We start from the raw sequence: 15,460 nt of genomic DNA, 5'->3' as shown, positions 1-15,460 counted from the left end.
CTGGACGCCTGGGCCGTGCCCGTGGTGCTGGGTCCCAGCAGGAGGAACTACGAGCAGTTCCTGCCCCCTGACGCCTTCATCCATGTCAGTGACTTCCAGAGCCCCAAGGAGCTGGCCCAGTATCTGCTGGCGCTGGACAAGGACCACGCCCGCTACCTTAGCTACTTCCGCTGGCGGGAGTCCTGGAGGCCTCAAACCTTCAGCTGGGCCCTGATGTACTGCAAAGCCTGCTGGCGACTGCAACAGGAGTCCACCTACCAGACGGTGCCCAGCATCGCCTCCTGGTTCACATGAGCCGGCCAGCCTGGGCCGCGGGCTGCTCCAGACGCACCTGCCGGGGCCTCTCCGCCAGCCAGGGCCCTTGCTTACTGGGGAGCTCGCTGAGCTGGGACTTCACCAGCCCGGCTCCTCTGCGCCCAGGAGATCAGCTCTAGGGTCCTCACATCCCAGGGGACTCATTTCCANTTACTGGACAGTCCCGAGGCCTCCGCGGCACCTCCTGCGCCCGCACGCGCAGTCCAGCGCCGTGGGCCTGGCCAGGCGAGGGGTGGGCGCCGTCGCGCGGGGGGCACGGCCGCCGTCTCGCCGCGCCTGGTGAGTCTCTAGCTCACTCTTTGGGGGCCCCACCTAACACACCCCCCAGGCGTGTCCCTCCTGCCACACCGCATGCATGCTGGGACTCAGGTTCTCCATGCACAGTACCAAATCCGGTGTTTGGGGTATTCAGAACGTGCAGAGGATAACAGCCACAGGCACGGAGGCCTGCATGTGAGGACCACGTGGGGGCGCAGCAGGGAACGTCACGGCCTTCCCCTTGTTACAGGTGGGACAACTGGGCGTCCAAGAGGGCAGACTGGCCAAGGCCGCAGCACTAACAGGTGGCAGAGAGAGACACACACACACATGCCCAAACAGCCGTCTTCCTGCCTCCATCATGTGCCCAAGTTTGGCCCACGTCCATTCCTCTGCTCCCACGGTTGCCGGGAGGTGCCCGGAGTCACAGATTCCCAGGTCCCCGGGGCCTAAATTTATTTCCCAGGCGGCTGGGCTGCCCCCGAACTCTGCACCCTCGGGAGAGCCAGGTAGACAGGGCAATGGCAGGTGGCGCTAGTAGTGGAACTGCAGACAGGGCCTCCCAGCCCCTGAGCAGGTGGCAGGCGTGCTTGTGCTTGGGAGAGGAGACCCGGAGTTATCCCCTGCATGCCCACAAGGCTGGCATCCCTGGCTGTCGAAGGAAATAGCTTATGGGGAGACCCAAGGGAGACAGTGTGTCTGTTCCCACGGGGGTGGGGGTGTCTCAGGAACCAGACAAACCCTTGTTGTGAGACTTGCTCTGCCACTTTCAGCCCTGTATAACTTCAGGCAGGTGATGGTCCTGCTCTGTGCCTCAGTTTCCCTGTCTGCTTAAAGAGGCTTGGTGAGAGTTCCCCTCTGGCTGAGGCTGGGACTATGGAAAGTGGGGCTCAACTGAGCAACATGTTTCCAGTTCTTGAAGCCCAGGGGCAGGGTGGTGGTGGCCAGCACCGGCTGCTCTGGGGTTAGGTTCAAGCCTACCTCACTTGTGGTGCCTAAACTCGCATCACGTAGTGTGCCCGCCCGGAAGGTATACATCTCCACAGTTATTCCGGGAGGGGTGGGGGGAGGGCGCGGCGGGGAAGTTGCCAGATAAAGTACAGATGCCCAGTTAAATTTGAATTTCAGATAAACAGTGAATAATCTCTTGGTATATCCGGCCCTGCCTCCCTCCAGCAGGCCCGGCCACCTGCACAGGGTCTGGAGCACAAAGAGATGAGATCAGCAATAGCTCCCCCCAGCCTGATCCGCACCCCGCGCTCCCACCACCCCAAGCCTGAAATTCCACCATCAGCGTATTGGTGTCAGGGCCTCACCCTGGGACCAAGGGGGGATCAACGGCCACCCCTTTCCTTCGTAGGACTGCGCTCAGGGACGGGATGCAGGCTGGGCAAGCACCCGCCCAGGGGTCGAGACCCTTCCTGCTGACTGAGATCCCACCTTGCCGATGTGCCCCCAGGTTCTAAGCACTAGGTTTGGGGGGCCCCACCGGGGCCTCTGGAACCCAGGGTCTTGGGAAGGACTTTGCCGCCTGCAGGAGGAAGCGGCGGGCGGAAGTGGAGCCCGTGCCTCAGGCCACCCTTGTCCATTGTGAGCACAAGAAAGGAGGATTGTGTGGGCCGCCAGGGCGGGCGCGGACTTGCACACAGGCTGCACGCAGCGCAACCCCGCGGGCGCCATGCACGCGCCGCGCCCGCGCCCACACCTCGCTCGGCGGCGCGGCGCCCGCGTGGACACGAGCGCGCGCGCACCAGGTCGGGACCCACGCCCTTCCCGGGGCAGGCAGGCGGGGCAGCGGGCCGGCGTCAGGGTGGAGCGGGGAGTTGGGCCGCGAAGGCCACGCCCCTCGACGGGGGCGTTTCCTTGTCGCCACCTCAGGGACTTTCCTCCTGCCCAACTCGCCCAACCTTGTGTCTCTCTGTCCCTGTGCGTCTCTGTCTCTGTTTCTCTCCCCATTTCTAAGTCTCTCGGGGTCTCCCCCTCCCCTTCGTCCCTGTCCACCGGGCAGATCAGTGACCCCTAGGTCCAGGCTCCCTGTCCCCACACCCCGCGCTGTGCGGTGGGGGCTGCCCGGCCGGATGCCCAGGTCTAATCTCCATCTGGACCCCTGGCCCCTCAGGGTGAGAACCTCATTCCTTGCGACAGCTGAGCCCAGAGACCCCCAGCTCCCAGCAATCCCCACCCCTTCGCCAGCCCTGCCAGGCCATTGGGGGGATTTGCGCCCTCCCCCCACCGCATCTAAATTAAGCCTCTGTGCCCCCTGCATGAAATTCCACTGTTATGGCCTCCCCTGTATAGGCGCGGTGACCGGAGTCGGGGACCGGCTTACACTGGGCCAGGCGGGCGATCCGGGCGTCCAGGGTGCGGGGCGGCCGGCGCAGTGGGGTCAGCGCGGGTCCCAGGTGGTGGCTGAGGAGCAGGCCGTCCCGACACATCCAGATGGAGAGCACCGAGCTGCAGAGCACCGAGGCCAAGGCTGCCGCCTTCCAGCGCTGCATCCTCAGCCCACGGGCACGCGATGGTCAGCCCCAAGCCTCCGTCTGTCTGTCTGTCTGTCTGTCTGTCAGGCAACAAATGGGAATNGCGCTGCATCCTCAGCCCACGGGCACGCGATGGTCAGCCCCAAGCCTCCGTCTGTCTGTCTGTCTGTCTGTCAGGCAACAAATGGGAATGGGGCGCTGGGCCAGGCACCAGGGACACGGTGGGGCCCCTGATTTCGAGGCACTTCTGCTTAATGATCAGTAATAAGATAGACATGATTCATCAAGGAACCAGTGAATGACGATGTGCAAAATGCTGCCCAGGAAAGGGGTGGGCACTGTGCCAGGGGTAGCAGAGGACCACCCCCATCTGGGGTCCCAGAGTGCTTTCCTGAGGACTGGCAAAAGCTGAGCCTTGAACAAAGGTAGGAGTCGGCCAGGCACAAGACATTGGCATCTCAGGCAGGCGGAACAGCCAGTGCAAAGTCCTGAGGCTGGACCAAGGTTGGCCGATGCAGCCAGGAGGTTGGGGTGGCTGCAGCCCAGTGAGCTTGTTGCCGGGTTNGCAGGCGGAACAGCCAGTGCAAAGTCCTGAGGCTGGACCAAGGTTGGCCGATGCAGCCAGGAGGTTGGGGTGACTGGAGCCCAGTGAGCTTGTTGCGGGGTGGGGGAAGAGCCTGGAAGGAGGTGAGGGCGCTCCCAGCAGGGGGCACTGTGGGACCGCGGGGTGGAGGAGAGATGGTGCTGTAAACCCTGGGGTTGACTGTTTCTTACATATTGGGGTCCTCAAGAGTGACCGGGGGCCCCTCTCTTAGCCTGGGTTTCCCCTCCAGACAGAGATTAAACTGATCCCCAGAAGCGGGTATCGATGGACCAAAGCTGCCCTAGATCCACCACCCCCAGGCCTCTGCACAAGCCAGTCCTCGCACCCAGCACCTTCTCTTCTCCTCCTCCTCCCCACTCCACCCGTCCCCCCCCCAGTCTCAGCTTGGACAGCGTCTCCCCCAGGAAGCCTTCTCTGGCTGCTCCTATCGGCGCCCTTTGCCCCCAGCCCCGGGCCGGCGTAGGTGTGCACCCTCTGGGCCACCACATGGCCTGAGCTTCCCCCAGGGAGGCACTGACGACTCAGCGCTGGGACCGCCTAGCCCCGGTGCACTGAGTGCGCACAGTAGGTGTTTCATAACGCATGCGCACTCCCGCCCACCCCGGCAGAGCCTCTCCCCGCCGCTGGGCGGCCCCCAGCCCGGGTTTACATTCCCGGGCCTGGCAGCCTGGTGTCGGCCCGCGCGGGGCCTGGCGGCCGGCCCGGTGTAAACATTTACACGGAGCGTTGAAAGCCGCGCTGGATGCCGGTCCGCGCCTGGGCTCGGCTGTGGGGTGCCGGGCGCCCCCACGCGCGCACCTCGGGCGGCTCAGGCTGCTGCCACTGCGCGGAGCCGGCGTTTGCGTGCGATTTGCATTTCAGTTTTGCATAGACCAGGCACCGGGAGGTTCGGCGCACTGAGTCTGGAACCGCCTCTCCAGCCCCATCCCCCGCCCGCACCGCCGCCCCCTGGACGCGCTGGCGCAGGACCTACAGCCGCCAGACAGTAGCAGGGGTCATTTATTAAGCGCCCGCTGTGTACCAGACCGGGTGTTGAGCCCACCAAGAGGCACCGTGATCTCCATTTTACAGCTGGGGAAAATGAGTCACAAAGCAGGTAGGGGCTTATCCAAGGGCACAGCTAGAAAAGCATCTGCGGTTCGAACCCGGCTGCTTCGGCAGGACACACACGCGGGGGCTGCGGTGGGCTTGGGTGCAGATATGCCTCGGAGTCGCCCTGAGGACTTGCCCCGCTCTTTGGTGTTTGGATAGGGCCGTTTTCGTGACTGCTGGGGGCGCTGGCCGAGAATGAGGTTCCCCACACGGGGGCGGGAGAGCAAGGTGGGCCAGCCTGCGGATCCGAGGGCCCTTGACCGCGCCTGGCGTGCTGGAGGAACAGTGGTGGCCCCTTTGGCTGGAACAGAGTGAGAGAGGCGGAGAGAGGCTTTGGGGGGGCGAGGCCCGGGGCAGGTAGGCAAGGCCTTGGGGGCCGCAGGCAGAGGGTCTCCTTGTCAAGCTTGTGCAGCAACTGGAGCACAGCCCCTGAAGTTGTCAGGTGCCCAAGCCCGCCCCCTGGCTCTAAAGGAGCCCTCTCTGCACGCCCAGCACCGTGCCTGCTCTCACACCCACGTCCTGCGGTGGTGTGCCTCGGTTTCCCCGTTTGGCTGGAACGAGGCCCCTGCAGGGGGCCAGGCTCTGGTCCTGTGTTTCTGCTGAGGGCTTCACGTGGGGGGCGGGGGGCTGAGAGGCTGGCTGGGCCCCCAGCCGGCCTGGCCACCGGAGCCCCTGGTGTCCTTGGAGTCGCAGACCCCCTGGAGCTCTGATGGGGGGCAGGAGAGCAGAGGGCCAAGGGTGGAGGGGGCCCAGTAGGTGCGGCTGATAAGCGTCTGTTAACAATGGGCCTTTCAGTAAGGGGGTCACCCAACTGGGTTTGTGTCTGGCGCGGACCTGACCCAGAGGGGTGCTGCGGGTGTGGTGGCTGGCGCAGGGAGGGGGCGCGGGTGCCTGACCCGCGTCTCTGGGTCCCGGAGGCCCCTGGTCCTGGGGAGGTGGACTCACAGCACACGTGGGGGCTCGCAGTCACTCACACTCGCCTTCTTGTCCTCGGTCACACACTTGGGGGCTCTCACTCCCGTGCACACCCGGACACTACTGCATGCACACCCTGGGACTCGCCGTCGCGTGCACACTCCAGCACGGTGCCACTTATACTCCCCGTTTTCATACTCACCGACTCCAGCAGGATGGGGCTCACACACGCGGACATTTTCACACATATTGGAAACACACGACCATTCTATCATGCTCACCAGGGCTGGCGTTCTCACACTTCAGCCAAGCAGAAGCACACTTGCACAGGATGGCACTGGCACACTCGTACTCGTACATTGTCCCATTCACGTCCTGAGACATGATGAAAGGGACACACGGGCACACAGTCACAGGCACATACCTCCACAGTCGCACACCCATGCACTGATGTCCTGCACTCGTGCAGGGACGCTCTCACGTTGCCATGTTCATCCCAACACTCACATTATGACCCTTGGAGATGAAAATGTTCACCCATCACAGTATTTCTCACTCTCACACTCTCACGCTGGGCTTTTCCCATGACATTCACATGCTACTACAGTTGAATAAGTGGATTTTAAGAAATTCCAGGAGAATTAACATACAGCATTATGTCACTTTCAGGTATACGATATAGTGCTTCAACAATTCTGTACATTTCTCAGCCGGCGTCAGGATCCCCATCCCCTATTTCCTCCATCCCCCCCCCCCGCCTCCCCTCTGGTAACCACCAGTGTGTTCTCTGTAGTTAAGAGTCTGTTTCTTTGTTTGTCTCTTTTTATTTGTTGTGTGTCCCAAATTCCACATCTGAGCGAAATCATAGGGTATCTGTCTCTCTCTGCCTGACTGATTTCACTTAACATAATACCCTCTAGGTCCATCGTTTGTTTTGTTGCAAATGGCCAGATTTCATTCTTTTTTATGGCTAATATTCCACTGTATATGCACACCACACCTTCAGTATCCACTCATCAGTCGGTGGACCCTGGGGCTGCTTCCATACCTGGGCTATCGCGAATACTGCTGCAGTAGACATAAGGGAGCACATAGCTTTTTGAATTAGGGTTTTCGTATTCTTTGGGGGAAATTCCTGGTAGTGGAATGACTGGATCATATGGTGTTTCCATTTTTAAATGTTGAGCAGACTCCATACTGTTCTCCAGAGTGCCTGCACCCGCTTGCATTCCCAACAGTGCATAAGGGCTCCCCTTTCTCCACGTCCTCGCCAACACTGGGTGTTTCTTGTGTTGTTGATTTTAGCCTTTCTGACAGGTGTGAGGCGATGTCTCGTTGTGGTTTTCATTTGCAGTTTCCTGATGATGAGGGATGTCGAGCATCTTTTCATGTGTCTGTTGGCCACCTGGATGTCTTCTTCGAAGAAATGTCTGTTCATGTCTTCCGCCCATTTCTAAGTTCATTGTTCTTGTTTGTGGGTTTTGGTGTTGTTTTGTGCTAGTTCCTTCTGTATTTTAGATACAAACCCCTAATCAGCTATGTCACTTACAAATATCTTCTCCCATTCCATAGGTTGTCTTCTTGTTATGTTGGTTGTTTCCTTCACTGTGCAGAAGCTTTTTATTTTGATGTAGTCCCAATAGTTTATTTTTACTTTTATTTCCCTTGCCTTGGGAGACCTATCTAGAAAAACGTCACTATGGCTGATGTCAGAGAGGTTACTGCCTCTGCTTTCTTCTACGATTTTTATACTTTCAGGTCTCACATTTAGGTCTTTAATCCATTTTGAGTTTATTTTGGAGCATACTGTAAGAAAGTGGTCTAGTTTCATTCTTTTGCATGTAGCTGTTCAGTTTTCCCAACACCAAATGCAGAAGAGACTCCCTATTTCCCCATTGTGGATTCTTGCCTCCTTTGTGGAAGGTGAATTGACCATATAATTGTGGGTTTATTTAAGGACTTGAATAAGTGGCTTTATTCACTCTTTACAGCTGCCTATTATTTTATTGTCCCAAAAGACCCTACTTTGACCAGTCTCACAGTGATGGACCTGTAGCTTGTACAAAACAACCGGGTAAGCACGTCTGTGGCATTTGGGCGAATCCCTCCACAGACAGGGGGTGCATTTTAAATTATGATTCCCACCAGTTTTCCTTTCTTAGAAATTCTAGAGTAGGGGCGCCTAGGTGGCTCAGTCATTAAGCGTCTGCCTTCAGCTCAGGGCGTGATCCCGGAGTCCTGGGATCGAGCCCCGCATCGGGCTCCCTGCTCGGCTTCTTCCTCTCCCACTCCCCCTGCTTGTGTTCCCTCTCTCTCTGGCTGTCTCTCTCTCTGTCAAATAAATAAATAATCTTAAAAAAAAAAGAAATTCTAGAGTAGCATCTACTTTTGATAGAAATGAAACAGGTCACAGATATACTTAACATTTTCAAAGCCACATTTTCAGACCTGCAAAAAAACACTGAAATTGATTTTTTAGTAAGGCTGTCTTCAACCCAATATTCTCACTAGTATTATTTCCATCAGTAATTTATATAAAACTTATTGAGTTATTTACCTTGTCTCTTTGTACATCTTGGAAGTCTGGTGTGTCTTTTACACGTGGTTGGTGTGCCTCCAATTTGAACACTCCATTTCCAGCAACGATCCTTGATCTGCCATTTAGACTCCATAAGATGGACAGTTGAAGAAGCAGATTGGCACATCCAGGATGTTCCAAATATACTTCGAAGGTTTCCAATCATTGAATTGAGGTTGCTTTTGGTTTTGTTTGATCTTTCTTTTTATTTCAAGACTTTGTTTTGAAGCCATCTCTGCACCCACCGTGGGGCTCGAACTCACAACCCCGACATCAAGAGATGCATGGGCTCTGCGACTGAGCCACCAGGCGCCCTACTTTCGATTTTGAAGCTGTTCTTGATTCAGAGAAGAGTGTATCCGTTTTTAAATTTAAATTAGCATTAAAAACCCTGTTTCTCAGACACAACAGCCACACCGCAAGGGCTCCATAGCCTCCCGGGGCTGGCGGCCGCTGAATCCGATGGTGCAGAGACACGGCCTCTCTGATGGCAGAAAGCCCCATGGGACGGTGCCTGCTGTATGCGGAGCTCCACCTGCAGAGTGGGAGGGGAGTTCGGGGTTGGGTCAAGAGGGGAGACCTTAGGTTCTGGGTCAGAATGGCTCTAGCGGGGTGTACTTGGAAAAGAGACATGCGTGTGTGTCTGACCTCAGTATTCTCATCTATAAAGTGGGCGCTGCAGGGCAGCAGGCAGTGGAGTGGGCAGAGACAAGTTCTAGATTTCCGCTCCAGTGGTTGGCATGGGGGGTCTGGGAGGACTTGGTGACTGTCTGCAGGGAAGGGAAGGACCCGGGAATGGAGGGACATGGGCCAGACCAGGAGACACCCAGGACCCCCCAGCACGGGACCAGAGGGGCACTCTTTGAGCAGTACTGAATGGACACTGAGTAAATACATCACGTTCACGCCGGCATCCCTGAGCCCTTCCTGTGCTTTCCCCACAAGCCGGCCAGGCTCTGCTTCACCTCCGGACCTCTGCACTGGCTCTTTCTATGACAGGAACACCCTGCCCCCCGAGCTGTACGGTACCTGGCGAGCTCCGGCCTAGCCCTCCAGACCCAAGCCCGTTGTACCCCTCCCAGACAGAGCCCTGGGTTCAAGCCTCAGCTCCAGGGCACTGGGGAAGTCTGGGAAAGGCTGGGAGGGGGACGGTCAAGGTGGGACCTGAGAGCCCTTGGGACCCACCGAGCTCCCTGGGGACTGACCCCGACCCAAATACAGAGGCTGTGCGGCCTAGTGGCTGGAAGCCTGGGCTCTGGGGCCAGACGCTACTGCTGGGACTCCCGCTCTGCCATGTCTCTCACTGAGTCACCTGGTCTCAGTGTGGTCATCTGTAACCTGCAAACCACGAGAGTGCCGACCCCAGGACTCATGAATGTCACTTTGGAAGCCCCCGTGTGGCTGCAGGCTGGGGCTGTCAAGTTGCTCCCCCGTGACACTGTCTCCACTCTCCCCCCAGCTGCGCTGACACATGGATGCACAGGGCCTGGCCAAGAAGTGGTGTCCCTGGCGCCATTTTCTCCTCTGGATGCTGCTGCAGCTGCTTTTCACTCTGTGCTTTTTCTCTTACCTGCGTTGGTCCAGAGAAGACCCGGTGTGGTCCCCCATCTCCAGGGCCCACACAGCAGAATCTCTCACCACAGCTCCCGATGGGTCACCAGGGCCAGTGTCCTCCCAAGGGGCACCTTGCTGGGCCACGAACGGGTCCTCGGGCCGCCCACCGCTGCTGCTTTTGCTGTGGACGTGGCCATTCCATAGCCCCGTGACTCTGTCCCGCTGCTCGGACCTCCGGCCGGGCACAGCCGACTGCCAGCTGACGGCCGACCGCCGTGTGTACCATAAGGCAGATGCAGTCCTCATGCACCACCGAGAGATCGGCTACAGACCAAAGGAGCAGCTCCCGACTTCCCCGCGGCCACCGGGCCAGCGCTGGGTCTGGTACAGCATGGAATCGCCCAGCCACTGTCCACAGCTGAAAGCCCTGGATGGTTACTTCAATCTCACCATGTCCTACCGCAGAGACTCGGACATCTTCACGCCCTACGGCTGGCTGGAGCCATGGCCGGACCAGCCAGCTGCCCTGCTGGTCAATCTCTCCGCCAAGGCTGAGTTGGTGGCCTGGGTGGTGTCCAACTGGAGGGAGGACTCGGCCAGGGTGCGTTACTACCGCACCTTGCAAGCTCACCTCAAAGTGGACGTGTACGGGCAAAACCACAAGGCCCTGCCACGGGACGTCATGATCCAGCAGCTGTCCCAGTACAAGTTTTACCTAGCGTTCGAGAACTCCCTGCATCCTGACTACATCACGGAGAAGCTGTGGAGGAACGCCCTGGACGCCTGGGCCGTGCCCGTGGTGCTGGGTCCCAGCAGGAGGAACTACGAGCAGTTCCTGCCCCCTGACGCCTTCATCCATGTCAGTGACTTCCAGAGCCCCAAGGAGCTGGCCCAGTATCTGCTGGCGCTGGACAAGGACCACGCCCGCTACCTTAGCTACTTCCGCTGGCGGGAGTCCTGGAGGCCTCAAACCTTCAGCTGGGCCCTGATGTACTGCAAAGCCTGCTGGCGACTGCAACAGGAGTCCACCTACCAGACGGTGCCCAGCATCGCCTCCTGGTTCACATGAGCCGGCCAGCCTGGGCCGCGGGCTGCTCCAGACGCACCTGCCGGGGCCTCTCCGCCAGCCAGGGCCCTTGCTTACTGGGGAGCTCGCTGAGCTGGGACTTCACCAGCCCGGCTCCTCTGCGCCCAGGAGATCAGCTCTAGGGTCCTCACATCCCAGGGGACTCATTTCCAGAGGGCCTCACCTGCCAGGGACCTTGGTTGTTGGGGACCTCACCTGCCCGGGGACTCACCGGTGGGGGAGGGACGTCCTCACCTGCTGGGAATCTCACCTGCTAGGAACGTGGTTGCTGGAGATCTCATTTACCTGGGACTTTGCCTACCGGCACTATGCTGCCAGGAGATCGGCTCTAGGGACCTTACCTCCCCGGGCCCTCACCTCCTGGTGGACCTCACCTGCTGGGGACCTCGGCTCTTGGGGACCTCACCTACTGGGATCTGAAACCAGACACCGACCCCACTGGGACCCACTTGCAAGGAGCCCCACCGGCTGGGGTCTCACCTGCTGCACCCCTCACCCACCAAGACACTCACCCCGGGGAACTGACCTCGGGGTCCCGCTCATGGGTCTGCTCGATGTGCTTGTGGTTATCGTTGCTGTGGCTCACTGCTGGTGGGGTACGCACGGGCAATACTAGAACCATTCTCCAGATGGGAATGCTCCAAGGAAAACCGATGTCTTCTCCCTTCTTGCAGAACAGCGGCTCACACCCCAGGGCGACTCTGTCTGCCCGGGCACACTTGGCAAAGGCTTGGGGGGCTTGTGCTTGGCACACCTGGAGAGGGGCTGAGAGCATCCGGTGGGTGGGGGCCAGGGACGCTGTTCAACAGCCCACAGGCCCAGGAATGCCCCCCAAACCAAGAACAAGACATTGGCCTGGGCGCCGATGTCAAGAGGTGGAAAAAGCCTGGCGGTCAAGTCCCACCCTGGGTGGGGAGTGGGGACCAGGCTGTCAGGGGGTCCGTCGGGGGCTGGGACAAGTGTAGAGGAAGGGCAGGGACCGCCCTGTGAAGGAGGGGGAGGGGGGAACAGTGTGGTGCTGAACACCTGTAGCCCTGAGAGTATGTGTGGCAAGTGCTAACCACGGGGGCCTTGGAGAGAGACGGGTGGGTGTGGCCCCATGCCTGACCCCATGTGATTTCTGCACCTGAGAGGGACATTGAGGGTGTCCTCCTAGCGTGCAATTTTGACTGTGAGTGAGGACTGAGTGTGTAAGCATATGGGCCGTGTGTCCACATGTGATTGGATCTGCTAAGCCCCATGTAGGTGACTCTCTCTGTGCTGGGTGTGTGTGTGTGTGGTGTGGACTGCAGACAACCCCTGCCCTGGGGTGCCTATGGGGGCAGCTGAGTTTCTGTTCCAAATCTCTGGTGGGCTGGGCTAAGCCCTGTGGTTGGGATGTTGGAACTGAGTGGGAGACAAGGAGGCCCGGGTCCCAGGGGGCCCTGAGACAGTGCACACACACACACACACACACACACACACACACACACACACACAGAGGCAGTCAGGCTTCAGGGGCCACAGACCTGGGCTCCAAGGTCAATTCTCCCCCCGTGTATCTTGGGCTGAGCAACTTTCACCTCTGTGGCTCAGGGCCATCTGGGATGGGGAAATTGAGGCTTGGCTTCTGCCCCAAGCAGATGGGGACCCCAGCTTCTCTGCCATGGCTGGGCTAAGTCAGCCCAAACACAGGAGGAATCCACCACCCCAAACCTCAGAATCAGAAATTGGGGGACGGGGACCCCAGACAGTCTCAACTCTGAAAATTTCTACTAAGCTGACCACACATGGGCTGGGGCCTGACTGCCAAACGCTGCTCTCAGGACTCCCTGGAAGTCCTGCCTGTTAGCTGCCTCGAGTGTCTCCAGCTGCTACAGGGGACCTGAGTAGCAGGGAACTGGGGATGTCCCTGCTGGGCTGGGCTGGATGATCCTTCCTGGGGCAGCTTCTGATTTGGGCCCTCCAGTTGCGGGATGGGGACTGGAGTTGGGAGGGAGGTGGTGTTTAGATGGTGGCCCTGAGCTCAGATGTGTGGGAAAGAGAGGAGAGGGCCAGTCTAGGAGAACAGTGAAGGAGGGAAGGGGCTCTTTCCTAGGGAACCTTGGTGGACTTGGGGGTGAGGGAAGAAGAGAGAGGACTACGCCCTCAGGAAAGCTGTCTGGGGTGAGAGGGGCTTGTGCCCTCCAGAACCCCACTCTGAGCTGCAGGGGGGGGTCCATGCTGGCTTCCAGGGTGCCAGGCTTGGGGCATAGCAACCACCCCCTGCCCTGTCCCTCCTCGGACCCGGGGTGTGCGGACCCCTCCCCAGGGTCTGGGAACCCAACCCCCTGTCCTGTCCTGGGCCTGCCAAACATCAAGGTGACACCACTTTTTCTGTCCTCCACGGGGACAGGTCGTAAATCCCCCCCAGAAGCTCCACCCAGGGCTTTTATGGGCCCAGGACCTAGGTCCCTAGGGACCCGGCCCTGCCCCAGCAGGCGCCGCTTTTGGGCTGGACGGGGCTGGCGCCCGCCCCACACCAATCCCCACAGGGAGATGGGCAGCATACGTATATTTTTAGCTAGTGAAAGGAGATAGTGGCTTGTGGGGGGGGTTGGGGGCCCGAGGAGGCCCTTTGGGGGACAGAGGCCTGGGTCCACCTGAACCTCAGACTCGTCATCTGCATTTGGCTCCCTCTTCCCATGCAGAAGTTCACCTTACGGGGAGGTGGAGGCCGGACACGTCAGGAAGGGGCACAGAGACCTAAAGGGAAGTGGGAAGGAAGGCCCCTGCCGACACTGCTCCCGCTCACACCAGTTTCCCTTGTGTACCACGGGAAAAGGACCCTCTTTGCGCCCCGCAGGTGGTACCCTCCCCCCCCTTGGCCCAGTGGAGCGGGCGCCGCCACCCCACACCCCACACAGGCTCATGTCCCTCCGAGGGGTGGGCACGCCCGGAACGCGAAATCACCACGCAGGATCCATTTTCCACACTTTATCTCGGTGCAGTTACTGGACAGTCCCGAGGCCTCCGCGGCACCTCCTGCGCCCGCACGCGCAGTCCGGCGCCGCGGGCCTGGCCAGGCGGGGGATGGGCGCCGTCGCGCGGGGGGCGCGGCCTCCGTCTCGCCGCGCCTGGTGAGGTAGGGTCAGACGCAGGCACACTCGCGCGCCGACAGCTCTTGGACCGTGTGGTAGCGGCTGTGCGCGTCCAGGAAGGACACCTCGTCCTCGTAGGCCGTCGGGCGGCAGCAGGGCTGCGCGCGCACCCGCTCCCGCCGAACGCGCCGCCGCTGCCGAAGCCGCCGCAGCCCCAGGTCGTAGACGCGCGCAGCCGCCTCGCAGGCGCCTGCGCAGTAGCGGAAGAGCACCGTCTCGTCGGACGCGTAGCCCAAGCCCAGCTCGCTCACGCGCACTTCGAGCTCGCGCAGCCCGCACGGCCGCGTCCCCGATCGCGCGCGCGCGCGTCTCCGCCGGGGCCCCGCCCGACGGCGCGGACGCGGGGGCCTGCCGGCCCAGGGCGTCAGCTGGCGCAGCTCCACCGCGTCCGGGGCGCCCTGCAGCAGTGCACGATCTGCAAGGAGAGAGAAAGGATGGGGTGGGTCAGTGGGTGGCTGCAGAGAGCCCCGGACACTCGCTGTTCCCCTGCGAAAACAGCCCCTTGCTGGGGCTCTGGGGCATTAGCCCACCCTCCCAAGCCCGATTCTCAGCTCACTGCCCTATTCCCAACAATGCTCCCTCTGTGGGCACCGTGGGGGATGCCTGTGCAGAACCCCGGGCGGGGGCCCGCATGACTCCCAAAGGCCCGTGGTGGACACTGAGAACCCGACTCCTCCTTTCCGGTGCCCTGGAGCACTTTGCAGCCTGCCCCACGTTGGGCAGAGCTCACCGTGGTGTCTCACTTCCTGTGGTCATCCCCACACCCACGTTCTCCGTGGACCTTGACCCTAAGAAGTCTTGCAAGGGGGATTTTGTCCCTTTCACGGAGCTGCTCCCACCTCTTTGCAGAAGAGAAAGGGAGGGCCCAGCTGGGGGGTGTGTGTAGTGGTCCAAATCCCTGTCCCTGCGGGCCCCCAGCTGGCCCCACCCCTACGCTGGGATGCCTTGTGTAACTGTCACCCCCTTTCTGACCAGTGTTGGGGAGCTGCATCCCATGCTCCCAGCGCTCACCCTTTGGTGAGAGGGCCTGGCCAGGCGGGCCGGTGGCCACCGTCGCGCGGGGGGCGCGGCCGCCGTCTCGCCGCGCCTGGTGAGTCTCTAGCTCACTCTTTGGGGGCCCCACCTAACACACCCCCCAGGCGTGTCCCTCCTGCCACACCGCATGCATGCTGGGACTCAGGTTCTCCATGCACAGTACCAAATCGGGTATTTGGGGTATTCAGAACGTGCAGAGGATAACAGCCACAGGCACGGAGGCCTGCATGTGAGGACCACGTGGGGGCGCAGCAGGGAACGTCACGGCCTTCCCCTTGTTACAGGTGGAACAACTGGGCATCCAAGAGGGCAGACTGGCCAAGGCCGCAGCACTAACAGGTGGCAGAGGGAGACACACACACATGCCCAAACAGCCGTCTTCCTGCCTCCATCATGTGCCCAAGTTTGGCCCACGTCCATTCC

The 15,460-nt window shown here is 60.2% G+C and overlaps 2 protein-coding genes across 2 annotated transcripts in view; one reads left to right on the top strand and one right to left on the bottom strand.

Moving 5' to 3' along the window:
- The window catches only part of LOC100468460 (galactoside 3(4)-L-fucosyltransferase), a 16,194-nt gene extending 4,661 nt beyond the window's left edge, over window positions 1-11,533 (top strand). The window contains exon 2 of the mRNA XM_002930488.4: window positions 9,702-11,533. Coding sequence (XP_002930534.2) covers window positions 9,714-10,865 — 1,152 coding nt within the window. The 5' untranslated portion in view covers window positions 9,702-9,713 and the 3' untranslated portion in view covers window positions 10,866-11,533. The remainder of the gene's footprint in view (window positions 1-9,701) is intronic.
- A 2,303-nt stretch (window positions 11,534-13,836) lies between these two features.
- The window catches only part of NRTN (neurturin), a 10,429-nt gene continuing 8,805 nt past the window's right edge, over window positions 13,837-15,460 (bottom strand). The window contains exon 3 of the mRNA XM_034660018.1: window positions 13,837-14,417. Coding sequence (XP_034515909.1) covers window positions 13,993-14,417 — 425 coding nt within the window. The 3' untranslated portion in view covers window positions 13,837-13,992. The remainder of the gene's footprint in view (window positions 14,418-15,460) is intronic.

Source organism: Ailuropoda melanoleuca, chromosome 4 (genome assembly GCF_002007445.2).
Source record: "Ailuropoda melanoleuca isolate Jingjing chromosome 4, ASM200744v2, whole genome shotgun sequence".
Taxonomy (NCBI): domain Eukaryota; kingdom Metazoa; phylum Chordata; class Mammalia; order Carnivora; family Ursidae; genus Ailuropoda; species Ailuropoda melanoleuca.
This window is presented reverse-complemented; position numbering and strand designations above follow the sequence as displayed.